We start from the raw sequence: 26086 nt of genomic DNA, 5'->3' as shown, positions 1-26086 counted from the left end.
ACCCTGGGGGCTGACAGAAAGGATCAGCTCCAGGACCACTGGGCTTAGGGTGCCTGGGGACCCTGGCAGCACCCCTGCTCCCACCAACAAAGCACTGAGTTCTGGGACAGCTTCTGCATCTATTTATTTAGGAGGCTGAGGGGTGATCCTGCTGTGGGGCAGGGTCCGGCTCAGTTCAGCTGGGAAGGATGGGAAGGGGACACCACAGAGTGGGGATCAGAGCCCGGTGTCCACCAGGTCTGGAGGACACGAGGACCCTTTAGCTGCAGACAGGGCAGACAGACGAGCGGTCAGAGCAGGGCAAAGCCAATGTGACACATAGTCCCAAGGCAGGTGGGGGGCCCCCAGTGGGCTGCGAGTCCCTTCTCAGGCCTGCCCATGCTGGGAGTGAGTCACGGCTTCCCCTGGACACACTCACCTGATGGCCTTGGTGCACTGGTCTGTTGGAAAGCAAAGACAGGAGTGAGTGTGCCATGGGCAGCACCCTGAGCCCCCGCACAGTGTCCCTGTACAGAGGGGCTATATGTGCCACCCCCTGCCCTCAGGGCACTCACCCGACTTGGGCAGGATGGCCAGCATGTCCTTGGTCAGGCCCATGGTGGGGATGAGCTCCGTGAACTTCTGCAGGAGCTGGGGGCTCACATCCTGCGCCCTTGCTGCAGCCAGACACACAAAGTGGGAGCTGGTGAGTGCAGGGGGTCCTGGCAGCCAGCCCACCCCAGGGGTCCAGCTACCACAGGGCAGAGATTAGACCCAAGGGAAGGGCTAAGGTGAAGCCACGAAGGTGCAGGGTGGACATCAGGCAACCCACAGTGCCCTGGGCTGGCAGCAAAGGGGCACAAGCCCCTTGGGATGAGTGGCCCATCTCCCTGGGGTGCTATGGGGTGGCTGACAGGGTTGGGGGTCCACAGCTGGGCTGGCACACTGCAAGGAGGTCTGGTTAAACCAACAGCCAGCCAGAGATATCTTTGGTAAAAGGTTTCATTCACCCCAAAATTAATTCTCTGGGTGCTGGACATTGGGTACTGATGGTGGCCCTGGGTGGTAGTGGAGAGCCCAGCCCCCACTGCCCATCAGTGCCCCCATCCCTGCTGGGAGCTGTGGGTGCCCATCCCCACTCCGACACCCACTGAGGAGCTGCAGGGCAGTGCTGGGCTCCGTCTCGCTCTGATGGACCTCGTGCACGATGGCATAGTGGCTGTAGTCTGTCTCCATCACCAGCACGTCCCTCTTCTCTTGATCTGCTAAAGGACACCAGACGTGCCCAGTTGGGCAGTGTGGTACAATCTAAGCCCTCCTGGGCCCCACTGGGGCTCACAGCTCACTGCTTGAGCCCCAAAATTGCCTGAGGGGAGTATGAGGAGGGGCCCCTGTGCGATGTGATGGAGCTGGGTACCCACTCTCAGCATGACCCCTCGCTGAGCAGAGAAGGCAGAGTGGCCAAGCCCACCTCCCACTGCTCCCCGGGCATGGGAGGCTGGGGACGCCCACCCTCTGTTTCGGGGCACCCACGGCTCCGCCCACCTGACCACACGTACCCGTGTAGCGCCCCGCCTGCCCGCTCTGCTGCAAGAGCAGCTCAAACTTTTGGCATTGGTCCAGCCTGGAAGAGGAACATGGAAATGGCCAACGTGGCTGGATGTCCCGTGGGAGGGTAGGAAGGCAGTGGGTGCGGGGGGGAGCCCAGCCTGCCTGGGGGATGCACTGGGGTGCAGGCAGAACTGGGCACCCTGGGGTGGTGGGTCTGGGGGAGGTGCCATGGGGGGGAGGAGAGTCCCTGGCCCACAGGGGACACGGTGAGCAGGACAGACACTCACAGGGGCCAGACCAGCTTCATGGCCAGGTCCCCCTCTGGTGTGAAGCTGATGGTGGTGATGGATGACTTCATCCCGTCCTTCATCTTTAGGAAGATGGAGCAGTTGGAAGCCGCGGCTGTGACATACCACATCCCTGCAAACTGCAGCAGGACATCACCAGTGGGCTTTGGGAAAGCTGTGGGTACCTGCTACCTTACAGGGGCACCTGTCCCCCACCATGGGGAACCCCCTACCCTGTTGTAGGAATCTGCCAACCTGCAGTGGGGAACCTGCCACTCTCTGTGGCAACCAGCCAGCCAAACATGGCCACCTGCCACCTTCCTACATGCAGAACACCCTGCCCTGCCCCATGCCAGGAGGGCAGGAGAGGCGTTTGGTCCACATTCACTGGGGAAGTGCCACATGCTCAGGGACATCACAGCCTCAGGTGCTGGTGTCTCTTCAATGGGGCCACTGCTGGTGTCCCTTCAGCTGGGGGCTGGGGGTTTTCTTCGGCTGGTGCTGGACACAGCAGCCCTAAGTAACCCATTTTTTCACAGGCTGTCCTGGAAGCTACTCTGGTATCAGGTCAGAGATGGGACCAGAGGGTGCCTGGGGGTGCAGCAAAGGCCCCCTGCCCCACCCAGCCCCTCCAGCCCGGGCGGGACATGCCTGGCAGTACCCACGCTGTTACCTTGTCGGCGTCGAAGTCTGGCTGCACTGGGACCTTGGCCCCCACCTGCAGCAGGCAGAGCAGGGCCAGCGCCAGCCCGGGCAGTGCCACCGTCATCCTCGCTCTGGGGTGGATGTGGAGAGGCTGCACCCACCTTTATAGCCCCCACTGCTGGCAGCACCCCCGTCCGCCCTACCTTTATGCAACAGGTTACACAAGAGCAGGGATAACCTGTACCCGGGTTAGGTGACAGTGCTGGCCCTGTCCCCACCCGCTGCCCGGCCAGAATGAATGCAGCCTTGTGTGAGACCCTGCCCAGGGCACGCCAGGACTGGGTGCTGCCCCATGCCCTCTGCTGTGCCTGGGGAGGGGGGAGCTGAGTTGCCCCCAGGGTCCCCCTTGCAGCTGTTCCTGCTGGTTCCAGGGTCTGGCAGTGATGGGACGGATCCCACTTCAGGATCCTCAGTGCCAGAAGATGGTTGTGCTGGTGGTTTTAGCCCAGGCTGAGCCACAGCCTAGTGCCCCCAGAAGGGGTGGTGACTTCCCAGGCTGGTGGCAGCAGGCTCAGACCCCACTGCTGTAGAGGGTCCAGGCTCATGGAATGGAGCCCGGGGGGGTGAGAGCTGAGCCACATCCAGCACTCACAGATGTCCCTCTGCTTCATGTCCATCCTTCTCCAAATTTTTGGAGAACCCCCCTGTGATTGCCTATCATCCCATTCCCACACTGCCAGCCTGCTCTCCAGTAGAGAACCAAGGCAGAGAAGCTGGGGGAGCCCAGGATGCCCAAGGGGGCAGAGGGGAGCGGATTCCCCCAGTAAGTCCCAGCCTCAGGGACCTCTTTTCCTGGGACAGGGCCCTTTTGGTGGTCAGGCAGCACCGTGGTGTGGGGCTGCTAGTGCACAGAGGGTCTCAGCCCGGCGGCCCCATGGCCGAGAGCTGGGGTCAGCCCTGACACTGAGCCCCAGCCCCACCAGCCATACTTCCCCCTCCCCACTGGGGCTTCCCCACAACAACCCAGCAGACAAGGGTTGGTTTTATATGGGCTTTAATGGGGACGGGGGTACAGGTGTGGGGTGTGAAGCCAGGGAGCGAAGGCTGCTGCAGTGCTGTGGGGTGCACTGGGGCTGGGATGGGACAGGGTGGTCACCAGCTCGCGGCACTGTCGTGGCTCTGGCTGGCAGCAGCTGGGGTGATCACCTGGAAGAGACGGGGGGTGAGCACAGCTGAGCTGGGGGAGACAGGGGGACACACTGGGGATATAGGCCCAGCCAGCACAACCCTGAGTGGGTGAGCACAGACTGCCCAGGGCCTGAGGCACCCCACAGGGCCAGGATGGGGAATCCCTCGTAGGGGTAAGGAGAGGAACAGCCTGGGGAAGGGCTGGCGAGGCACTGTCGGCTCCGTGGGATGCAGTGGCTCTGAACACCCCCGACCCTCCCGCAGGGCTGGTCTGACCCCCAGCAAAGGCAGGACTTACCTAGGCAGCATCTGCCATGCATTTGTCTGTGAGAGGAAGAAAAAGGGGAGATCATCCTCAGCCCCCCCCAGGAACCATGTATGGGGGCACCCCATGGATGGCCCCACACTGAGGCAGGAACAGGCCAGGAGGGTCTCCTCCCTCTCAGCCCCCTTGGGGTATCTCAACCCCTGCTCCCCACCACCCTCCCTGTGCCTCCAGCCTCACCTGTCTGGGGCAGGATGAGGATCTCATCGTCTGTCAGGCCCTGCTCCCTGGAGAACTGGGTGAACCTCTCCAGGCGCTCAGGACTCAGCTCCTTGGTCCGGCCTGCAGCCAAGAGCAGGGTGAGGGGCAGCCCCACCAGCACGGGGGCACGGGCAGCCCAGCAAGGGGGTCCCAACCCAGCCATTATCCCAGAGGTCACCCCAGCCTGGGAGATGGTGCTGCCTTTCTCCCATGGGAGAGAGAGACGTTCCAGGAGGTCCTGGGGGCTGTACAGCATGGGGGCACAGGGCAGACGTACTGTAGAGCAGCACCATGGTGGAGGGGCCTGTGCTCTTGGAGATCTGGGTGGCCACCAAGGCATACTCCTCATAGTTGGTCTCCACCACACGGATGTCGTGCTTGCTGCCCCAGCCTGTGGGGGACAGGGGAGCACAGCTCAGCCCCAGGCTCCAAATCAGCCCCAAGGCAGAAGCAGGGACAGTGACAGCAGGGCTGCCCTGTGGTCAGGGGGCACTCACGGGGGCTGGTGTAGCTGAACCGCCCTGGCTGCTCCATCTTGGTGTAAAGGCTGTTCCTTGTCACGCACTGGTCACCCCTGAGATCACACACAGCATGAGCACAGCACAAGGATGTCAGAGTGGTGGGGGGATGTACCAGTGCCCACCCCCAGCACCCCCTCCCCACTCACTCTTTCCCCATGCCCATACTTAGGGTAGGTGGAGGTGACTTCCAGGTTTCCATCTGCGGTGGTGGAGATGATGGTGGTGCACATCTTCATTAGGTGCCTCTTCTCCTTGAACCAGTTAGAGTTGGAGGCCAGGCCGATGCTGTACCATCTCCCTGTGAGCTGCACACAACCTCCACTCAGTCCCAGAGGGGTGCAGACCCTGTCTTGCCCCTCAGGCCCCCACCAGCCCCAGCCCAGGCCATGTCTCTCTCCCCTGGCAGACCATTCCCCATAGCAGGATGGTGTCCTCGGGTCCTCATCCCCCGGGAGCTGCTGCAGCTCTTGGCAACCACAAAACCCAGGGGCCATGAAATCCCTGTTTCATGACGTGCCCTCCATTGCTCAGCACCTGGGTGTTTCCTCCCTCCTTGCTCCCACACTGGCAAAGGTGACAGGACCGTCTGGCTCTGAGATGCCATTTCTGTCCATCTGGGTGCTCAAGGAGGAGTCAGGACCCTGGGTCCAGCATGGCCCTAGTCCAGTCCCTGGGGTCAGCATCACGGTGCTCTCCAAAGGGAACTGCCAGCCTTGGAGAGGGGCTGTGCTAGCATCACCCTTGCAGAACATCCCAGATGTCCATCCTTGCAGGAAGTGCCTCCATCCCCATCACCTCCCTTGGGTGGCTGTGGCCCCCCAGGACCTTTCCAGAGACAGAAGGGTACGTGGGACACCTCGGCAGAGCAGTCTTTGTTTTTTGGGGGCTCTTGGCTGGGGTCTCTGTCAGGGAGTAGTTTCCATGTCCCATCTCCATGCTGACTCTCAGACTGAGATTGCTTTTCTCAGTCTTCTCTGTAAGATCCCTGAATAATTACACCCATTCCATGGCACAGCAGCAGCTCAGACCCACACCTAACCCATAGTTCTGCCCCACAGACTGGAGCTGGGATGCTGGATCCCCTCCAGAGCCATCAAAACCAGGTGTTGGGAGGTCCTCAGGATGGGGGGCTGTGTGTGCACCAGTCCCATGCCCTCCCGGTGCCAGCCTGGCCCCACATCCATCTGCACCACCCACTCCACATATTTTCAGGGCAAGAATCCCCCAAAACACCCCAAACCTCCAAGCAGTTGATGCCTGCTGGGATGGGTCACCTTGTCCTGCTGGAAGTCGGCTTGGATGGGAATGCTGTCCTGGGCATGCAGTGCCCCGAGCAGGGCCAGCCCCAGGACGCTGAGCAGCGTGGCCTGCATGGTCGAGCCGAGCCGAGCCGAGCCGAGCCGAGCCGAGCGAGAGCTGGAGGCAGAGCTGCAGCGCTGCAGCGTTCGTCCAGTCCCTATTTATGGGCAGGCGGTGCGGGGCCCCCCGGGGGGCCAGCCCTGCCTCCCCCCGTGCCGTTATGCAAGCTGGAGCGGGGCTGAGCGCCGAAGCCAAAGGGCAGGCAGGGGATGCTGCGAACGTTGCCCTCCTGTTGATACGACGTGTTTGCTCCGGGAGCCAAATCGCTCCGCAATGAAAACAGCCCACGGCCCTCCCTGCCGCCAGCGCCGCGGCCGGGGTCGGCAGTGGGGGCTGCCCCATCTGCACGGAGTAACCTCACCCGGACTCAGAAAGGGGCTCCATTGAAGTGGAGGGAATGCCCGATGCCTGCCCGGTCCCAACCCGACCCATGGGACTTGGGGACCTGTGTGTACTCCTGTAGGACCCCCTGCTTTGCCCTGATTCGAGTCCCTGCATCACCCAAGGAAGAATCTCGGCTGGCCCCAGGACCCTTGGGAGTGTCCCACCAAGGCGCAGCTCCGGTTCATCCCACTGGCAAGCTGGGGAGCCCCGATGCTCAGCTCCCTGGGCACCAGAACGCAGCCAGATGGACCCCAGAATTTCACATACCCCCTCCCCCCCCACCCCGCACCCTGTGCCAAGAGGGGCTGGAGATGCCCTTCCCTTTGGTTTGGGGTCACCAGCAGGCGCTGAGATGCTCCCCCTTAATCTGGGGACCCCCCTGCAGAGTGAGGGGAGGGGATGTATGCTGGGTGCCAGCAGCAGCACCCGTGGGTCTGGCAGGGTTTGGGCAGGGCTGGCCGTGCCGGGCAGAACCCCAGCCCCGCGGCCCTGCCAAGGTGCTTTACGTAAGGAGAATGTTTTCACAACAGCTGTTTTTCCCCTGACAGGCCCCCCTGCACATTCCCTTCCCCACACCCCGCTGTGAGGCCGCCCTGCCCTGTGCACCCCCGCGCCTGCCCAGCCCCGTGGATTTATGAAAACAAAACAAAAGCTGAGCCAGGCAGGACTGAGCATCACGAGAGCCCAGCTGGGGCCCCACATGCTGGGCTGGGACTCGGCCTCCCCAGGGGGCTCTCTCCATCGGGCACACAAGCAGGGAGCACCCAGGGGTGTCACTGTCACCCAGCACTGCAGCAGGAACACAAAGGCCCCCCTGCTTTCTGGGTACCCCCAGCTCCCTGCCCAGGTGGCAGGAGGGGGTGCCTGATGGGTACGGGTACCTGGGCGGTGCCCACTCTCGCAGCTCTCCTGGGTGTGGCAAAGCTGGGAACCAGCCCAAAGACCTGGGTGGCAATGCTAGGTGCAGGTTCTGGAGCACAGGGGCATGTGGGGGCAAAGGGGGCACCGACAGTGGCACGGTGCAGGGTAAGCAGAGCTGGGGGGCAGGATGGGGTCCCCACGGTGGCTGGACACAGACTCTTGGACACAACTTGGGTGTTTGCACCCAGAAATGGTTTAGCCCCCACCACAGATGGGCTGAGATGGGACAGTGGGCACAGGGTATGTGTGGTCCTTGGGGACCAGCCCAGCTCCCCAGGGCTCTCTCCTTGCCTCCCATCACCCTACCACAGTGCAGCCACCGTGGGGTGCAGGTGGGCACAGGGCAGAAAGTGAGCTGGACCCACCACCTCAGGCTCTGACAGCCTCAGGTGGTGGCCAGGGGGTCTAAGAGCGGGGCTGGACACCGCTAACCTCTACGTGGATGGTGGGAACAGGGCTGGCTCTGGGCACATCACGTGGCGTCTCTTACATAATTCCCTGATAAACAACATGTGTTACCAGTTCCCGCTCCTATTGCAAAATGCCAGTGCTGGGGGCAGAGGGCTGCTGCCTGCCCCAGGGGCTGCAGAGGGCTGGGGCCCCCCACCCGCCTGCTGAGGGGTGCTCCCCGTCCCCTCCCAATGCCAGTGGCAATGGACACCGCTCACCTGGCACATGTGGCCTCAGCCAGGCTCCACACACAGGGAAGAGGGGTCCGTGAGGGGTTGCAGCATTAACCCTGGGGCTCTCCTCTGGTCCAAGCCCCTCCAGCAATCCCAGCCTGGCTCTCCAAGGGGTACTGGCTGTGTGGGCAGGGTTTCCCCTCGGGGAACACGCTCCCCAGGGCTAGGGCAGGGGAATAGGGCGTTTCCCTGTCCCGGAGGCCCTGGAGATGGGAAGCAGAAATTCTGTGGGGCTGAGATTTCCTCCTCTGCAGTCCCTGACGGATATCCCAGCTTGCTGGGGGAAAAGGCAGATGCTGTGCTGGTGCCCAGTGCCCCCCAAGTCTGTGCCCCCCACGGCCCCAGGCATTGCCCTCAGTGCTGGGTGTTCCCTCGCCCCAGCCAGACCTACGTGCCCCACATCCCAGGAACCGCCACAACTCCTGCCTCGGGGTCCCATGGCTGGGGCAGGGCTCAGGGAGAGGATGAGAGGGCTGTATGGAAGGGGGTTGCACATCCCCCAACACCCCCCTGGCACACCCCCATCTGGGAGCACATCTCTAATTCAGAATATTCTGTGATGCTGTGATTCCAGGGCACTGGCAGCCCAGGACGGAGGCAGTGCTGGCCTGGCTGGGGCAGACCAAGAGGTGACTGGCCTGGACAAAGGCTCTTCTCTGAGGTGTTTATTGGGGTGTTGCTGGCTCCTGCAGGACACTGGTGCAGAGAGCACAGGGGTGACACAAGCTGAGAGGGTGCAGGACCAGGACAGATGGGGCTGCCAGCACACCTGGAGGCACTGGAGAGCCCCAGAGCTGGCTCCAGGGCTGTGGTGCAGCAGATGGGGATGACCAAAGCACGGCTCAGACCCGCATGGCCATGGGCAGCTGAATGAGGTGAGGGCTGAGCTCTGGGGAACCCCCGGCAACTCCATCTGCACCTACAGCTTTGTTTCTGGAAGGAAGAGAAGTGCTGAGGGGCTGGGGGGTGTCCAAGCCTAGCACCTGGCCTGGAGACCCACCTGTGCCTTCCCAAGCACCAATGACAAGTGAAAGAGCTGTCTGCAGGCACCCAGCCCTCAGCCCAGGGTGTTCCTGTGCCAGGACACCCCATCCCAGACCACCCCAGGAAACAGCAATATAGACCCATCCATCCCAGTGTGAGCCATGTAGGGGTTGAATGGGGTTTGCTTTGCCAGGATGCACCTCATGCCCATCCTGGGTGATTCTTTGCCACCTCCTCACCCCAAAAGGGCACAGAGAGACTCTGTCCTGAGGGATGGTCTGGCGTGGCTGCCCCTGCCAGGCCAGTGCCCCCATGCTCCTGGGGCAGGACCACACGGCTGTGGTGTGGTGTGGGTCTGGCCCAGTGTGCCCAGCCCCCAGCCAGGACAGGCACACCCCACTGGTGCCCAGTGTGGGGCCGAGCCTGGCACATGGGGGTCCCAGCACATCACCCAGGATCCCCAACTCACCATCAAGGACGTGAAACTTGTCTGTGGAGTTGCAAAACCCTGCGAGAGACAGAGCCTGGGGGGTCACCCTCCCTGGGACCTGGCACCCCCCACCCTGCACCCCCAGGACACTGCGAGGCACAGCCCTGGTCCTTGCATCTCTGCCCCTGGGGTGGCCACAGCATGAGGACAGACCCCACGTGTGGCCCCGCTGTGGTGACACGGGGCCATGAGCTGCTCAGACCCCTGGGGATGTGCCTCCCCCTCCCCACACTGGAGGGGCTGGACCCCAGCCCCTGATGCTGGGCCCTGCCCCTGGGTGCAGCCACTGCCATGGGGTCCCCTGCTCCCCAGAGACCAGGTGCCACTCACCGTAGGTGGGGAAGTAGTAGGTCACATCCTCGCTGAGACCCACAGCCCTCACGTGCCGTTCAAACTTGTCCACGACGGCATCACTGACCTGGCTGGTCCGTCCTGCAGGGGGGGAGACACTGTCAGCGGCCCTGGGCCCTGCCTGGCCCTGTCCCAAAGCTCAGGGTTCTGGGGGTCTTTCAACTCACAGAAGTGAGTTCCTGGTTTCCCCCTTATCAGCTCCCCCCTCAGCCTTTGGGGACAATTGTCCAGCTGGGGAGTGACTCTCAGGAGACCCTATTCCCATGTCTGGGTCCTCTGAGGCTCAGGCTACCATCCCCTGAGCCCAGCACGGGTCTCCCACCCCTGTCCTTCACCTGCCACGAGCCCCTGAGCCTCCACCCACCATAGAGCTTGACAGAGACGCTCTGGTCCTTCTGGTAATAGAGGATGGCAAAGCTGCTGGGGTCCATCTCACCCACCACCACATCCACCTTGCTGCTGTGCCCACGGCCTGGAAAGGACAGAGAGTCCTGGTTAACCCTGCTTAGCCCTGGCACCATGCAGGGCCTTGTTTCACCATAAACCAGATGTGCAAGGAGTGAAAATCAGGGCCAGAGTGGGGCAGCCCCACAGGCACCATTCCCCCCTGCACCCCCCGAGAGGCACCACCCCACGGCATCACCTGTGATGGCATCTGGCACTTAGAGAGCCCAGCAGTAAGATACTGGGAGGGCACTGGGAAGAGGGACACTGGTACCAAAGCCCTGCCCTGAAGAGCAGCTCCCCTGCCACCCCAGCCTGGTGTCCCTCACCCTTCAGCAGGAAGCGTCCAGGGGCCTGCGCAGGGAGGTAGCGCTGCCTGATTTCCCAGCACATCCCATGCCTGCATAGGGAGAGGAGGAAGTGTCAGCACAGGCTGGGGAGGATCCCCCCAGGTTCCTGAACACCCTGAGTGCCAGGGCACACATGGTATTTCCTTGGGACTTTGTTTTCTCCCCAGGGAAAGAGATGTCCCCGAGCCCTGTGGAGACATCATGAGAGATGCTGAGCCCCAACACCTGCTGAGCCTGAGGGGGTCCCTGACCCCTCCCTTCAGCACTGAGCCTGGTCAGACCCTCAGGGCCCATCAGGCCAGGGGGAAGTGCTCACAGATGGGAAGATCCTCATCTTCAGCTGTGCTGCCCCTGGGGTGGCCCCAAGAGCCAGCAGTCAGGGCACTAGCACTGCTCTGACCTACCTGCAGAGTTCCCATCCCACCCAGCGTCCCCCATCCCAGGGCACCAGTCCTGCTGTGACCTGCCTACAGCACCCCTGTTCCTGCCTGCAGCCCCCCTGCCCATTGTTACTCACAGCTTCTTGAGGGTGCTGATGGCCAGGCTTTCTCCGTCCACACTCACCATCGCTGTGGTGGCATCCAGCTGGTGGCTGTGCTCTGCCAGGTGGTTACAGCGGGAGGCCACACTGACCAGGAACCACTTCCCTGCGAGCTGCACGGCACAGGGGTGGCACCATCTACAGAGCCACCAGCCCAGGGCACCCCCAATCACCCCAAGCACCTACTATACCCTCACTTGGCACCGCTGTCCACAGCCTGTCCCTCGGGGTGCCCCCAGGACACGACTGCCCTCTGTGACCCGGTGGGTAGGATGGCAGGGCAGAGAGAAGCCTGGCACGGGGATAGGCTGGGGGCTCTGTAGGGGTGTCAAAGGCACCTGCCCACGGCTCACACTGCCCAATGGGCTGCGGGCACCCCCGTCCCACGCCACGTGTGTGCTGGGTCTCACTCAGTACTGCAGCCCCAGCTCACCCCAGGCCCCAGAGCGACCGTGGCTGCACCCACAGCTGGGGTCTGTCTGGGTGAGCACAGAGGTCCCTCCGAGGCTCCGGGCCCGTGGGCAGCCCTGCAGGCAGCGCTGGGGCTGAGCTGGGCTCTGCCACCCTGCTGTGTGCGGGGACACGGGGGTTTGAGCTGGGGGACGGGCTGGGAGGCTGAGTCTCGGGGAAAACAGAGGGGAACGGGAGCCCCCGCACTCCCTGCAGCCCCTCCAGTGTGGGGTCCCGGCCCAAACCCTCACCTGGGGAAGGCTGAACCCCTCCTGAGCCGGCACCTTGTCCAGCGGGCTCTGGGTAGGGAGCGGCCGCCGCCCCCGCGCCGTGAGGAGCAGCCCGAGCAGCAGCAGCAGGGAGCGCAGGAACGCCATGGGACGCTGTGCTGGGAGGCGGCGGGGCAGGACTGGGGCAGGACTGGGGCAGGAGAGGGGGCTGGACAGGGGAGAGGACAGGGGGCAGGACCGGGGACAGGAGAGGGGGCAGGACTGGGGTCAGGACAGGGGGCAGGAGAGGGGGCAGGACACGGGACAGGAGAGGGGGCAGGACCTGGGGCAGGACTGGGGTCAGGACCGGGGGCAGGGCCAGCAGAGGGGCCCGGGGGGAACCGGGCCGGGCCCCGCCCCCGGGCCAGTCCGGGTGGGCGGGGCCTGTTCAGGTGGGGCGTGGTGTGCCCGAGGGGGCGGGGCCTGGCCGGGCGGGGCAGCGCTGCCGCCGCGGGAGCGATCGTGCCGCACTCCTCTCGCTACGCCTGGGGCGTGGTGGGGAGCTCTGTGCTCGATTTGTCGGGGCTGCGGCGGGATGCGGCGACCTGATTGGCGGGCAGGGGCGCGCCCGGAGCGGCGGCCGGAAGTGAGGGGGGCGGGAGCAGCGGAGCCGCCGAGGTGCGGGGAGACCGGGAACACCGGGAGTATCGGGAATAGCGGGAACGGGGGGGACCGGGAACACCGGGAACACCGGGAGTACCGGGAACACCGGGAATAGCGGGAGTACCGGGAATAGCGGGAACGGGGGGGACCAGGAGTATCGGGAATAGCGGGAGCGGAGGAGACCGGGAACACCGGGAGTACCGAGAATAGCGAGAACGGGGGGGGACCGGGAACACCGGGAGTACCGGGAATAGCGGGAACGGGGGGGACCGGGAACAGCGGGAATACCGGGAATAGCGGGAACGGGGGGGACCGGGAACAGCGGGAATACCGGGAACGGGGGGAACGGGAACACCGGGAATACCGGGAACGGGGACAGCGGGAACGGGGGAGGGGCCGGTAACACCGGGAACGGGGGGGAACTGGGACAGCGGGGACTGCATGGGGGGAGCGGGGATACCGGGCCCAGGGAGTACCGCGGTCCCGGTGCGGTCCCTGACCCTCCCCCCGGCGCAGGCGGCAGGATGCCACGATGGCGGCGGGCGGGCCCCGGCTGCCCGACCCGGTGCTGTTCGAGATCTTCCTGTACCTGGACCACAGCGACGTGCTCTCGGTCGGGCTCGTGTGCCGGCAGTGGCGCGCCGTGGCCCGCGACGAGTTCCTGTGGAAGGAGCTGTTCTACCGCTACTACCGCGTGTCCCGGGACGTGCCGCGGCACCCGGGTGAGCTGCACTGAGCCCCCCGCCCGTCCCCCCGGCTGGGCTGTTGTGCTCGGGAGGGCTCTGGGGCTGCCCAGACCCCTCAGAATCGGGGTCAGAGGGCTGGAAATGCCTTTCCCTCCCTTTCACGGGAAGGAGATGCTTGGCAGCTGCTCTCAGGGGCTGCAGCCCAGAGGGGTCCCGGCAGTAGCAGGGGGTCACCACCGTGGCTGGCCTGGGGTCTGTGGAGCCACTACTGGCTTGTCCTCATGAGCTCCCTGCAGCCCCTGGCTGGAGTGGGCACTGCCACAGCACCTCTGGCTGTGCAGGAGCACTGTGCCTGTCTGGGGGTGTGGCCCTGGGGTGGCACTGGGAGCTGAGGCAGCAGCTGCCCCGCTGTGCCAGGGCAGGTGGGGCTTGGTCTGAGCTCACAGCAGGAGCTGAGGGAGCCCTGCAGGGCCACCCCTGGTTGAGCTGTCAGAGGCTCCAGGGTGGCAGTGATGTGGTCACAGCTCTGTTCCCTCTGAGCACGCAGAGCTGGACGCAGTCTGGTGCAGCCAGGAAGGGTGGCTGCACTGTCACACGCGGGGACAGGCCCTGTCACACGCGGGGACAGGGACCTGCCAGCAGAGCCCCTGCTGCCCCCAGCAGCCTGTTCCCAGTGTGCTGCAGGGAGCTCCCAGCAGGGGCTGAGGGAATTGGTCCTGGATCAGGAGTTGTAGTGGCTCCAGAAGGGCAGGAAGGAATGCCAGGGATCAAGCAGCAGGAGCCCATCCCCCTGCACCAGGAACACCAGAGCAGAAGGGCTCTAGGGGGAGGTGGGATGTGGATGGGATGACTCAGACTGCATGACTTCACTTCTGCAGACCCTGGGAGCTCTGTCGGGCTTGGGATGTTCTCTCTAGGGTTTATCTGAGACTCTTTGACCAGCCTTGTTCCCTCCCAGTCTCCTGGAGCTGGTTAGTCAGCTGCCAGCCCTGTTGTTGAGCACTAATTAGGATGGAGCAGTTGGTGTAGCTCAGTAACATATTCAGGCACCTCCCTGGCTGCTGGAGCTGTAGGCACCCTGCAGGAGGCAGCAGGACAGGGACAGCTGGCAGGCCTGGGAAGGGGCTGGAGAGGGAGTTTGGGGAATACCTCTACCAGCCTGCCCGCCCCTCACAGCTCCACGGCTGGGGGAATGTATCCAGTGGGTCTATAAGGGGACATGTTGGGGTTGCTTGGCCAGGTGGGGCCTGTCCAGGCTGTTTCCCAGCCAGATGGGCTGGGCCCAGGAGGTTCAGAGGAGCCTGAAGTGCCCAGGCTGTGAGCAGCAGTGGACGTGCTGATATCAGCTGGTCCCTTCCTCTGGGACCAGGTGCCTCCTGGGCTGCAGCATGTTCCAAAAAATCCTTCAGTCCTGTTCAGTGTCACTAGGAAAGTTGGCCCTTATCCATGTACATGTCTAATCCTCTTTGCTTCTTTGGGATTTGCTGCTGCAAGAAGTTTGTAGGCTGCCTGGCTGGGCCCTTTGTTAAAAATCTTCTTTATTTGTCTCTCCTCTGGCTGTCAGTGGGATTGCTGTGAGTGTACCCCAGGCTGTGCTGCTGCAGGGCTCCTCCTCTCCTGGCACGCTCTGTCCAGCTCCCATTCTTCTCTCTCATTTTTTCAAGTCTCTTACCTCATGGAGATGTTTTTTTTCTGGTCCCAGACCCTTTCTGGAACTCTTAATTCTGCATTAGAAAAGACAGAGATAATCAATGCGGAGGCAGGTATGGTGAGGAGCAGCTCCGCAGCTTCCCTCTCTGGTTGGTTTGATTGTGCTGGAGCATGTCTGCCTTCAAGGACTGTTTTTACCTGAGCAAGGTTTTGGTCTGACAGCTCTGCCCTGGCTGTTTCAGCAGGGGCTGTGCTGGTTTGGAGAGCAGAGGTGTGGAGCTGTGTGGGTACTGGCAGAAAGGTGCTTTTTTTTTTTTTAGGGAAGCTACTGAGGAAAATGCTGAGTGCTGGTACCTCAGCTGCAGCCCTGGGTTGGTGCCCCAGCAGAGCTCCTGGCATTGCTCACAGGAGGGTGGTTTATTAAAGCCTGCTGCCATGTTTAGCCTGGCTCTGTGCTCCCCTCTGCTCACACTCCTGTGCCGTGCCCTGCTCTGTGTTGCAGCTGCTGTCTCCTGGTATGAGGAGTTCCAGAGGCTCTACGACACCATCCCTTGCGTGGAGGTGCAGGCCCTGAAGGAGCACAATGACCAGGTTTTGCACCTCAGCTTCTCCCACTCTGGCTGCCTGTTTGCATCCTGCTCCAAAGACTGCACGGTCAAGGTAAAGTGGCAGCTGCCCTGCCCAGCCCTTGCAGATGTGGCTCAGTGGGGCTCAGCCCTGAGAGCAGCCTTTGGGAAGGCTGTGGAGAGGAGAGGTTTGACCAGATGTCCCTGGACTCAGGCTGGCTCCTGCGGATGTTGAGCTGTTCTCAAAGCCACAGAACTAATGAGTTTTGCAAATGTACCCTTGAGGGCTGTAGATTCCACTCCAGCCCATTTGTGTGGAGGTGGCCAAGGTGCCTGCCTGGCTCTGGTGCTTTCTAGGTGCAAATCAGTGCCCTGTTGTGACCTTGGTCTGACAAAGAGTGGGGAGATAATGATCCACTGCAATAGATGTCTTGCATAAGTGGTTGTCCTGGGAGGAATCTCTCTGAACACGTTGGAAACCCAGCTGTGACAGCAACATTTACTACCTGAACACCCTCTCTGACCAATGGAGAGCAGGTCTCCATTTAGCCCCTCAAAATTTTCTGTCAGGGAAATGAGGAATTCTGACAGGAATATGGGGACTGGGAGGCAGTTAAATGGGGTTTGTGATATTGTTTGTTTTTCACATCCTGGTGAGTGCTGGCAGAACAGATAAAGTGGAACCTCTCTCAGGCTTCTCAGCAGTTTCCTGCCTGTGCATTTCTCTGTAGATCTGGAGCAATGAGCTGGACATCTCCCTGCAGCATAGCTCCAACATGAGGCCATACAACTGGAGCTACACCCAGTTCTCCCAGTTCAACTCTGATGACTCCCTTCTGCTGGTATCGGGTGTCTTTGTGGGGCCTCACAATTCTTCCTCAGGGGAGATCGCTGTGATCAGCATGGGTAAGTGCTGCCTTCACTAGGGCTCCCAGGAGGGGTGAGTGCTGCCTGCTGGGCTTCCCTTCTTCTTAGAGTGGCCTTCACCTCAGCTTGTCCTGACACCCAACACCTGAACTAAGGGGTTCAAATCACAGTTTTGGAGGGGACAGCCTTAACTCTGCTTGGGTCACCACGACAGCACCCCAAGGCAGCATGGCTTGTGTTTAGCCTCACTTACCTTCTGTCCTGTGTGACAGTCTGGCAAGGGTTATCCACCTGACTTGAAGCTCCTGTTTCTGTCTCATGTGGTGCTAGGCATAGAACTGTAGAACCCCATAACATTTTGGGTTGGAAGGGGCCTTAAAACTCATCTCATTCCTCCCCTACCATGGACAGAGACACTTTCCACTATCCCAGGTTGCTTCACAGCTTCTCTGGGCAACCTGTGCCAAGTCCTCACCACCCTCACAGGGAAGGATTTTTTCCCAATATCCCCTCTGCCCTCTGTCAGTGTGAAACCATTCTCCCTCGTCCAGTCCCTCCAGACCCTTGTCCAAAGTCCCTCCCCAGCTCTCTTGGAACTTCTTTAGGTACTGGAAGGGGTTCTAAGGTCTACCTGGAGTCTTCTCTTCTCCAGGCTGAACACCCCCAGTTCTTTTAGCCTGTCTCCAGAGCAGAGCAGAGGTGCTGGATACAGCCCTCAGACGACCTTTGGGATCTCACCCTTAGGTCTCCCATGGCTTTCTGAGGGGCTGTCACCTGAGCCTCTTTCACCTCTTCTAGTGCAGCCCTGTGCATGTGGCTAATCCCCACTGAGTTCCCTCTCACCATCTCTGTGTCACAGTCTCACTGTGCCAGGAATCAGGAGTGTCCAGCTGTCTTGCTGGGAAAGGCCCTGAGCCCCAGGAGTAGGAGTGAAATTCCGAATGTGTTTAACTAATCCTTGTCCCCTGGGCCCCACTCAGGGAAAGGCTGGGAGGTTGGACTGCCCTGTGCTCTGTCAGGCTACCCTGTTGTTTTGATTTCCCTTGTCAAGGTCTCATCACACATCTCTCTAGAAAATAGAAATAATGTGTCTCCTTAGCAGTGGCTTGGAGCTGGGTGGAGGTTGGCAGTGCTGCCTCAGTGCCTGTTCTGCAGAGACCCGTCCTGCAGACAGGCCCTGTTTCTCCAGGACCCTTGCTGGGAGTCATTGCCTCTCACTCATGTTTCCGCTCTTCCAGAGAACTTCACACTGCTTTCCAGGGTGAGGAATAAACCCTACGATGTGTTTGGCTGCTGGCTGAACGAAACCAACTTGATCTCAGGCAATCTGCATCGGATTGGGCGCATAACCTCCTGCTCGGTGCTGTGGCTGAACAATGCTTTCCAGGTGAGCTGCCTTCCTTCCAGCTCCACAGGCAGTGCAGCTTCCTGTGGGCTCCTGGGGGAGGAAAAGCTGCAGGGAAGGATGGCCCAATCCTCCTGTCATCCCTGTTTGTCTCCTCTGACTTGTCCTCAGGATTCTGAGCTCAAGGCAACCCTCGCATGAGGCTTCTCCACGCTTGGTGTCATGGTCCCTACTGTAATATTCTGACTCTGCCCTCAGATCCCATTAACTCTTGCCCCATTAATTAGGCTGAGGACTTGACTGCAGTGCCCCAGAGCATGCATTGCCTAACAACAAGGCTGCTAAGGTCCTTGGTAGCTTGAAGCTGGGCCTGGGATGGCTGTAGCCTGGCATGTGTCCTAACAATGGCCTTTCTCCCACTTGGTTGCTCGGGGCATTTTTCCTGGGAGCTGGAGCAGGCTGAGCTGATCTCAGCCCTGCCTGGTCTTGCTGAGGTTTCTCAGGCCCGGTGCTGTCTCTGATGCCATGGTGAGACCTGGAGAGCTGTGTGTGCTGGCCTTAGACTGCTCGTTCATTCCCTGGCACTTGGCAGTCGTGTTCCTCTTCCATGTTTGGCCTCTGTCCCAATGTCACAGCTGCACGTCCCCATGTTTTGTGTTTTTAATGTGGTGCTGACCCCAGGTGAAATCCTCTGGTAGCAGAGTCTCTTCCCACAGCCACATCTCCATGCTGCACTGACCATACAGCATTAACCCTTCCAACCCTGAGAGACCAGGAAGGTCCTGGCCCGTGATGGGGGTGTGGGAGCGCCGATGTAGGCTGGGAGCAGTGAGGCAGGGAGGGACCTGCTTCGTCCTGCTGCGGGCTACAGGCACACTCTAGGAGCACGAGGGTCCTCTGCCACTGCTGCTGTGAGCCAGAGGGATCCTACTTCATGCTTATGGCAGAGGCCTTGTCCTGAAATCCTCATAGATTATAGAACGTGGAGTATCCTGAGTTATTAGAGACCCACAAGGATTGAGTCCAGCTCCTGACCCTGCACTGTAAAGCACCAGTTAGCACCAGGTGGTGACCTCAGGCTGGGATGGCAGGAGGGCTACTCAGCCTCTGTGCTCCCCAGCTCCACTGTTGCCTGCCTGCAGGACTGTTTTGCCTCGGTATGTCTCTGTCCAGGATGGGAAGGAACTCAGCAGAGCTGGCAAGCCTCGAGCCAGTTCTTGTACTGGTGCTCCACACGCAGTGTGAAAGGGTTGGTGGTGGCTGGTGTCCCTGCACTGGCTCAGGTCTTGGTTTGAACTGTGGGAGTGATGGGGGTGGTTCCTGCTCACTTCTCCCCTCTGCCTGTAGGGCATCGAGTCTGAGAACGTGAATGTAGTGAAGAGACTGTTCAAAATCCAGAACCTGAACGCCAGCACCATCCGCACCGTGATGGTGGCCGACTGCAGCCGGTACGATTGCCCGGACCTGCTCCTGGACTACGAGGAGCAGCTCGCTGCTTCCTCCACCTGCCCAGTCTTTGATCTCGGCAGTGACAGCGAGGAAGAAGAGGCCAAGCCCAAGCAGGCTCCAGAGCCAGCCGTACAGGAATTGCCGGGTGCCGGGGGCGTGCCGGCAGAGCATGGGCTGCAGCAGTTCTTTGATGATATCATGGGGGGCCACATGAGGCCTGCCATGACTGACACGGAGCTGGAGACAAAGGTGGCCGAGCTGTTTGTGCGTAACAGAACTAAACCTCCTGAGCCAAACCTGCTCCCCACGGACAGCAATAGCAAGACTAAGTACTTAATCTTCACCACAGGATGCCTCACCTACTCCCCGCACCAGATAGGTAAGGCTGGGGCTGAGCCCGGGGCAGGTGGCCAGCCTGGGGGCATGGGCTGCAGCTGGGCTCTGGATTTGGGTCCAGAAAAGACCTGGTCTCTCTGCTGCCTGTTTGTGAGACATGAGCTGCAGTTTGCTCAGGGTTCTGGAGGGGGTTCCACCTCACAAGCACTTACTTGCCTGAGGGTTGTTTTGTTGCTGCCAGGATGACACGTGGCCAAAGTCATGTTGAGGGCTGAGCAGAAGATGAAGAAGGAGTTTCTGGTTTAAGGACGCAACCACGAGCTGGTGCAGGGGGAGGGCATGGCTTGCCCTGGGGGAGGTGTGTGGAGGGACCTTGGTCCTGTTCTCGTGTGGGGATGGAGACGGCATCAAGGCAAGACCGGTCTGAGCATCATGGAGTTCATGTGCATGTCGCTTGTGCAGTGCCCCCAGCTCTGGGTGTCAGTGCCCTGCCTGCCTCTGCCCCTTGCCTTCCTCCCCTCTACCTGGTGTGGAACCACCCTCCCATGGGCTTTCAGCCTCAGTGAGGCACTTGGGCACCCCTGCCTTGGGACTAGGGAGGTTTCACGGGGGGTTATTCGCTGCCCCAACCAGTGTTTCTGTGATGATGCAGCTTCCCAGCTCAGTGGGGTACAACAGACTGTGGGTGCAGCATGTGTCAGGCAGTGTCATTGCTGGGGACCTTGTCCTGGTTTAAGATGTCTCTTGCTCACCTGGGGTGCTCCTATTGAGGCACCAGGACTAGCAGAGCCTGAATTTACGGGAAATCAGCATAGTGGGGAGCAGGACCAGGTAGTCTGGCTGCTTCCCAAAGAGACCCTAAAGCTGGCAGAGAGGTAGAAAGGACCAGGTAGTCTGGCTGCTTCCCAAAGAGACCCTAAAGCTGGCAGAGAGGTAGAAAGGACCAGGTAGTCTGGCTGCTTCCCAAAGAGACCCTAAAACTGGCAGAGAGGTAGAAAGGACCAGAAACATAGGGAAGGAGAGAGCTGCTCCCAGGCAAGACTCCTACGAAGCCAGAGAGTTTTACTTCCTTTCACTGCTTGTAGAATTCCGGTCTTGATTCCCTGCTGCCAGGGTCTCTTGACCTTCCTGTGACTTGGTCCCACACCAGTACCACCCAGTAAGGTGGGAGAAGGCAGTTTACAGAGCTGTAGGCAACTTGGAGAAGAGCCACTTGGTCTTTGCCTCCTTTGGTTGGGAACGTGGCTTGGACTGAGCGAGCTCTGATCCTGTGGCTGGGTCTGCAGACACCCGTGGGGGACCTTGGCCTACCCCAACTGGGCTCAGCCCTGGGCCGAGCCAGGGCTGCACCCAGATCCCCTGGGCTGAACCAAGGCTGCCACACACTGAGGCAGAGCCTTTGGGCTCCCGAATTCCTGCACAGGCTCCCGAATTCCTGCTCAGCCTTGCAGGGCAGAGGGATTTGTTGGATGCCTTTGAACTCTGTGACTCCCTGGCTGGTGGCCAGCACAGGCTGCTGCTCGCAGGGCTGGACGCTGGCTCGGCTCCTGGCCTACCATGAGTCACTGCAGTGTCATTTGGCCCTTGCTTTGTGTGTGGAACCGGCCCCGGTGCTCCTGCTCTGTGCCCCAGGACCTGAAGGAGCTCACTCTGTGCTCACCTGCCACGCTGCTGCTGGCACACAGCCCTCTTCCAGCCTGAGGTCCTTGAGCTCCCATTCCTCGTGTTGGTGGCAAGCTGAGCAGCTTGTCCTGCTAACTCATATGTGTCTTGAGTGTGGTGCTGTGGAAGGGAGGATGAAGATGCTGGTGAGCAGTGCCAGTGGGGTGGAAGAACACGGGTACTGTCCCGAAGGCCCTGGGCTACCCAGGCTCAGAGGCAGGGGTGTTGGGAATGGCCTTTGACTTGAGGTGCATTGATATGTCACTCCTGTCTTGTTGGGCTGCAGGAGAGGGTAAAATTCAGGGTGTTGTCAGCAATTCCCTCAGAGGGCTGATGGGATGGACTAAGCCATCTTCCAGCTCCTCCTGGACCTGCTGAAGATGAAGCCTGTGTGTGCCCAAGAGCTGCTGAGGTTCACAGGGGTCCTCCAGGAAGCTCTTGGAGATGGCTTGTGTTTGAGACCTCTGGCAAACAGAACTGGAAAGGGACAGGGCTTGATCCATCTCAGGTGTCTCCTTTAGTCAGGAGGTTCAGAAGCTGCAAAGCACTTGAGCGCAATTTGGGTTTAAGGGTCTGTTCTTGGAGCTTTCTGGAACTGACTTGCACTTGGCAGCACTGAGGGAGAACTGCCCCAGCCAGTGCATATGCTGGGCTTCTCCAGGCTGGATACTGCAGGAATGGGCCTGACCTGGGGATTCATTTAGGAGAAAAACCTTTCTGCAACAGGTGTGTCTCCCGGGCCAGCGCAGCCTCCTTGTGCTTCGGAGCTGGACTGGGGCCAGTGTGGCTGTACCCACGGGTGCCAGGCATCTCCCTGGCTGGGGTTGGATGCGCCAGCGTCTCGCTCACAGGCAGGGTCCTGACCCAGAGCCCACTTGGAGAACTGAAGGAGCCTGGCCAGGACAGCAGCCTTGTCCCAGTCCTCAACCAGCGAGCTGGTTCTCCCTTCTTAGCAGCACCAGGGGAAGTCTCTTCCTGAAACCTGGGCACTCCCCCAGCCCTGCTGCCTGCTAGCAGTGGCCTGTGGAACCACCTCCCTCTGCTCTCTGTCCCACAGGGATTAAAAGGATCCTGCCCCATCAGATGACAACGGCCGGGCCGGTGCTGGGGGAGGAGAGGCGCTCAGATGAGTTCTTTGACTCCCTGGATCACGTCATTGACATCCACGGGCACATCATCGGCATGGGCCTGTCCCCTGACCACCGGTAAGTGTGGGGGGCTCCAGCCACTGCCAGGGTGGGCAGGAGATGCTCCTGAGCTCTATGGGGTGACCAGGAGAGGAAATGACTGTGGTGGATGGAGCAGGTGCCAGCTCATCCTGGTGCTGAAGGTGCTGAGCATCACTGCTGGTTGCAGCAGGAATGTATTCCTGAGCCAGCTCATGACAGGGTCAGGCCTTGTGAGAGGGGAGGAGCTGCCCACACAAATGTGTCTTGTTCTTGAGGCAGATTGCCTGTAGAATCCTAGGATAGTTTGGGTTGAAAGGGAGCTTAAAATCCATATAGATCCCACCCCCTTGTCCTGGGTAGGGACACCATCCACTACACCAGGTTTCTCCAAGCCCTATCCAACTTACCCTTGGACACTTCCAGGGATGGGGCAGCCACAGCTTTTCTGGGAAACCTGTGCCAGGGCCTCACCACAGTGAGGAGAGTTTCTTCCCAAAATCCCATCTAACCCTGCCCTCTGTCAGTGGGAAGCCATTCCCCCTTGTCCTGTCCCTCCAGTCCCTTGTCCAAAGTCCCTCTCCAGCTCTCTTGGAGCCCCTTTAGGCCCTGGAAGGGGCTCTAAGTTACCCTTGGAGCCCCCTCCAGGGTGAACCCCCCCAGCTCTCCCAGCCTGGCTCCAGAGCAGAGGGACTCTAGCCTTCAGAGCATCTCTGTGGCCTCCTCTGAACTTGATCCATCAGCTCCATGCCCTTCCTTTGATGGGGCCCCAGAACTGAAGGCAGCACTGCAGGGGGGTCTCACCTGAGTGGGGCAGAGGGGCAAAATCCCCCCCGTATTTGCCCACAAGACACCCCCATCCATCCTTAAAGATGGGTTTAATGGGATTAAAGAGGTGTGACCTGACCCCTAGAGCCACCTCCCAGGTGTGGCTGTCCTTTCCAAACATGGCTAGGAGTGTTTCAGAGCCTGTTCCCCTGTTTCAGCCTGGATTTCAGCAAGTTGGACTGCAGGCTCAGTGCCTGCTGTGCCGGGGGCTCTGTGAGCTCTGTGGCATGGTGGGGGTGACCCCTCCCTGCCCTGCCCCAGGTACCTGTACGTGAACAGCCGGGCCTGGCCGCGGGACTGCGTCATCTCCGACCCGATGCAGCCGCCGCCCATCGCTGAGGAGATCGACCTGCACGTGTTTGACCTGAAGACGATGAAGGAGGTGAAGCGAGCGCTGCGCGCGCACCGCGCCTACACACCCAACGAGGAGTGTTTCTTTATCTTCCTGGACGTCAGCAGGGACTTTGTGGCGAGGTGCGTGGCAAGTGGGCGGGCAGGATCCTGACCCTGCATCCGCAAGGGCCTGGGGCCGTTGCTGCAGGACAGCTGGAGTGAGCAGGGCAGGGAACGGGGTGGGAAAGAGTAGAGGGACTGAATTGGAGAATGCTGATAAAGGCTGTCTGTCCTGCTCCTGCTGTAAATCTCTGAGAAAGGGTCAATCTGGGGTTGTGGTGTGTTTGGTGGTGGGTGGCAAATGCTCTTCTCAGGGGCTGCAGGTGTTGTGGGGGCCCTGGATCCTGAAGGGAGCTGCCTGCACAGGGTGAAGCTCTGGAGGGGGGAACTGGAGCACCCTCTGCCCCCATCCCTGTGGCAGGACAGTAGTGGCAGTGGCAGGGCTGCTGGGCTGACACCCTGACCAGTGTGACGCCCTGACTGGTGTCTCTCTGCCACAGCGGGGCAGAGGATCGGCACGGCTACATCTGGGACCGGCACTACAACATCTGCCTGGCCAAGCTGCAGCATGACAACGTGGTGAACTCGGTGGCGTTCAGCCCGGTGGAGCAGGAGCTGCTGCTGACGGCCAGCGACGACACCACCATCAAGGTGTGGCGGTCCCCGCGGGCCGTGCGCATCCGGCAGGCCACGAGGCCCCGGCCCAGGAAACTGCTCTTCTCCTGGCTCATGAACCAGAAAAGCTGAACCCAGGTACACCTGCTCCTGCGGCTTCCTCACTGCAGCACCTCCTCCGGAGCTCGCAGAGCCCTGAGCCCTGTGCAGAGATGAGCTCTGGGCACACAAATCCCATGGCTGAGCCAGGAGGAGCCCCAGTGACAGGAATTGCCTCCTCCTTGGAGCATCTGCTTCAAAGACAGACATAAGAGCCGAGGGGCCTATTCTGGGCCCATCGGGCAGCAGCTGAGCTGGTCACTGCAGGGTGGGCTCCTCACAGCTTCTCACCAGTGCTGCTACTTGGGCACAGCTCTCTGGGTGAGCTCTGGGTTTGGAGGACACTGAGGCATGTCCAGTGTGGGTCTGTGTGAGGCTGGGACGTGGCCGGCCCTGCCAGGAGCTGCTGCTGCAGAGCGCTTGGCAGGACCGTGGTGCAGCTGCACTGCCTGACTGCAGGACTCTTTTAACATAGGCGTTTTATTGTGTGTTTGTCCAAAACCTCCACGGGCAACTCATCTGACTGCTGAGGAATGCTGAGGGCCTCCTCCCCATGGTGCCTCTTCCTGGGAGGGTGGCAGGAATTAGGGGGCAGTGAGGGGGCAGAAGGGAGGCAGGGCTGGGGGCCTGGCTGGCCTCCAGTACCTGTTGATGCCTCGTTGGCAAGTGCGTGTTTATATTGCCAGTCTCCAAACTCGGGAGCGGGGAGGGCTGGTGGTAACATGGTGCTGGCTTTGCCTCTGTCTTCCTCTGCTGAGTAGCCCTTCAATAAGCTATGGATCAGGAACGTATTTATTGTGAGGGAGGTACTGTCCCATTCTGGGGCACCTGTGAGGATGGCTCGTTATCACCTCCCTCCCGTGCTGCCCAAGTCATGGCACTTTAGCTTCTCTTGGTAAGTTCTCTGTGAATAGGTGTAGGCACCCAGGGGTGCTTCAGGTATTCATTCGCTTGCAGGTGATGGGGACAGAGTTCTCCTGCCTGCAGTGACAGCTGAGTAAGCTCCCTGTCCCTGGGGCTGACCCGCTGTGGGTGGGGGCTCAGCTCCCCCAGGATCCCGCGGTTGGTGGGGCCGGTGACTTGGAGTGATTATGGACTCAGTGGTGTTCACTGTCTGTCCCTGAAGCTTCTCTCCCCACAGCAGGTACCCAAATGTCAGAGTCTAAAATGAAGCTCCTAATCTTGACCTGGCCTAGCCAGGGCCCCCAGGAGCTGCTGTCGCTCCTGAGAGTGGGGCTGGGAAGAAGCTGCAGCACAGGCAAGGGGAGGTGTTTTGGGGCCCCCCTTGGGAGCCCCAGCCCAGCCTGCCAGATAGACCTGACAGAGGTGGCAGCTCCTGTCATGATGGCACTGATGGCTTTAGCAGTCCCTGCAGCAGGAGAGTTGGCAGCCACATTCTGCTGTGCCCCAGCTTCTTCCAAAACCCCCGTACTCAGGTTTTCTGTCATGAATCAAGGAGTTCCTTCCTCTGTGTGTGTGTGTGCGCACAGGCTCCACATCCCGCTCTGTCCAGTCACACAGTGAAGGAACAGCTTCTTTCCCAACTGTGAACTCTCTGCCCGTGGCTCGGTGCAGCAGCCAGTGAGGCACCAAGGGGTTGTTTGTACTGAATTTTGCTCTTCACTCTGGCATTGAATAAATACTCTGCTAAAGCATCTCTGCAATGTGAGCTTGTTTTTTGGAGTGCTGCTCTGCTGAGGCAGAGCTGAGGCCAGGACTGTCCCAGGGCTGGGCTGGGGCTGCAGGAACTGCTGCCCAGCTTGTGGTTGCCTCCCCTGGATGAGGGAGTGCAGGCAGAGAGCTGTGAGGGGCAGGGAATTGCCCAAATCTCCTCTGCCTTCAGGGAGGAGGATGGAACAGCCCAGGGGAAGGGCAGCAGCAGTCCCTGGCAGCCTTGG

General features: G+C 60.7%; 4 protein-coding genes across 10 annotated transcripts; 1 reads left to right on the top strand and 3 right to left on the bottom strand.

The window, feature by feature from the left end:
• Window positions 1–99: 99 nt before the first annotated feature.
• Window positions 100–3431, bottom strand: LOC126649933 (lipocalin-15-like). Of its 6 annotated transcripts, none has more exons than XM_050334318.1 (7): window positions 2491–3431; window positions 1818–1981; window positions 1539–1603; window positions 1131–1241; window positions 555–656; window positions 419–440; window positions 100–263 (listed from the first exon to the last, which is right to left on the bottom strand). In XM_050334318.1, exons 1-7 carry the CDS (start codon window positions 2584–2586, stop codon window positions 260–262), a joined length of 564 nt encoding a protein of 187 aa, XP_050190275.1. In that variant the 5' UTR covers window positions 2587–3431; the 3' UTR covers window positions 100–259. The 6 variants fall into 6 exon arrangements, with proteins under 6 accessions (XP_050190275.1, XP_050190274.1, XP_050190277.1 ...); XM_050334317.1 differs by having other exon boundaries at window positions 1131–1244; window positions 2491–3404; XM_050334320.1 differs by having other exon boundaries at window positions 1131–1244; window positions 1818–1957; window positions 2491–3390.
• A 68-nt stretch (window positions 3432–3499) lies between these two features.
• Window positions 3500–6126, bottom strand: PTGDS (prostaglandin D2 synthase). The gene is made up of 7 exons (XM_050334321.1): window positions 5972–6126; window positions 4863–5002; window positions 4674–4750; window positions 4454–4567; window positions 4156–4257; window positions 3949–3974; window positions 3500–3668 (listed from the first exon to the last, which is right to left on the bottom strand). Exons 1-6 carry the CDS (start codon window positions 6068–6070, stop codon window positions 3949–3951), a joined length of 558 nt encoding a protein of 185 aa, XP_050190278.1. The 5' UTR covers window positions 6071–6126; the 3' UTR covers window positions 3500–3668.
• A 2568-nt stretch (window positions 6127–8694) lies between these two features.
• On the bottom strand, window positions 8695–12073 carry C8G (complement C8 gamma chain). The gene is made up of 7 exons (XM_050334314.1): window positions 11906–12073; window positions 11181–11317; window positions 10643–10713; window positions 10234–10341; window positions 9849–9950; window positions 9498–9536; window positions 8695–8977 (listed from the first exon to the last, which is right to left on the bottom strand). The coding sequence occupies exons 1-7, from the start codon at window positions 12029–12031 to the stop codon at window positions 8964–8966; spliced, it is 597 nt and encodes a 198-aa protein (XP_050190271.1). The 5' UTR covers window positions 12032–12073; the 3' UTR covers window positions 8695–8963.
• Window positions 12074–12519: 446 nt separating this feature from the next.
• Window positions 12520–25843, top strand: FBXW5 (F-box and WD repeat domain containing 5). Of its 2 annotated transcripts, XM_050334324.1 has the most exons (9): window positions 12520–12541; window positions 13043–13248; window positions 15365–15522; window positions 16160–16334; window positions 17534–17682; window positions 18988–19468; window positions 22145–22292; window positions 23343–23555; window positions 23975–25843. In XM_050334324.1, the coding sequence occupies exons 2-9, from the start codon at window positions 13059–13061 to the stop codon at window positions 24219–24221; spliced, it is 1761 nt and encodes a 586-aa protein (XP_050190281.1). In that variant the 5' UTR covers window positions 12520–12541; window positions 13043–13058; the 3' UTR covers window positions 24222–25843. The 2 variants fall into 2 exon arrangements, with proteins under 2 accessions (XP_050190281.1, XP_050190280.1); XM_050334323.1 differs by lacking the exon at window positions 12520–12541 and having other exon boundaries at window positions 12973–13248.
• The last annotated feature ends 243 nt before the right edge of the window (window positions 25844–26086 follow it).

This window comes from Myiozetetes cayanensis, unplaced genomic scaffold (assembly GCF_022539395.1).
Source record: "Myiozetetes cayanensis isolate MyiCay16 unplaced genomic scaffold, myiCay2020 scf52, whole genome shotgun sequence".
NCBI classification, from domain to species: domain Eukaryota; kingdom Metazoa; phylum Chordata; class Aves; order Passeriformes; family Tyrannidae; genus Myiozetetes; species Myiozetetes cayanensis.
The sequence above is the reverse complement of the archived record's forward strand: the minus strand, read 5'-3'. Positions and strand labels throughout refer to the sequence as shown.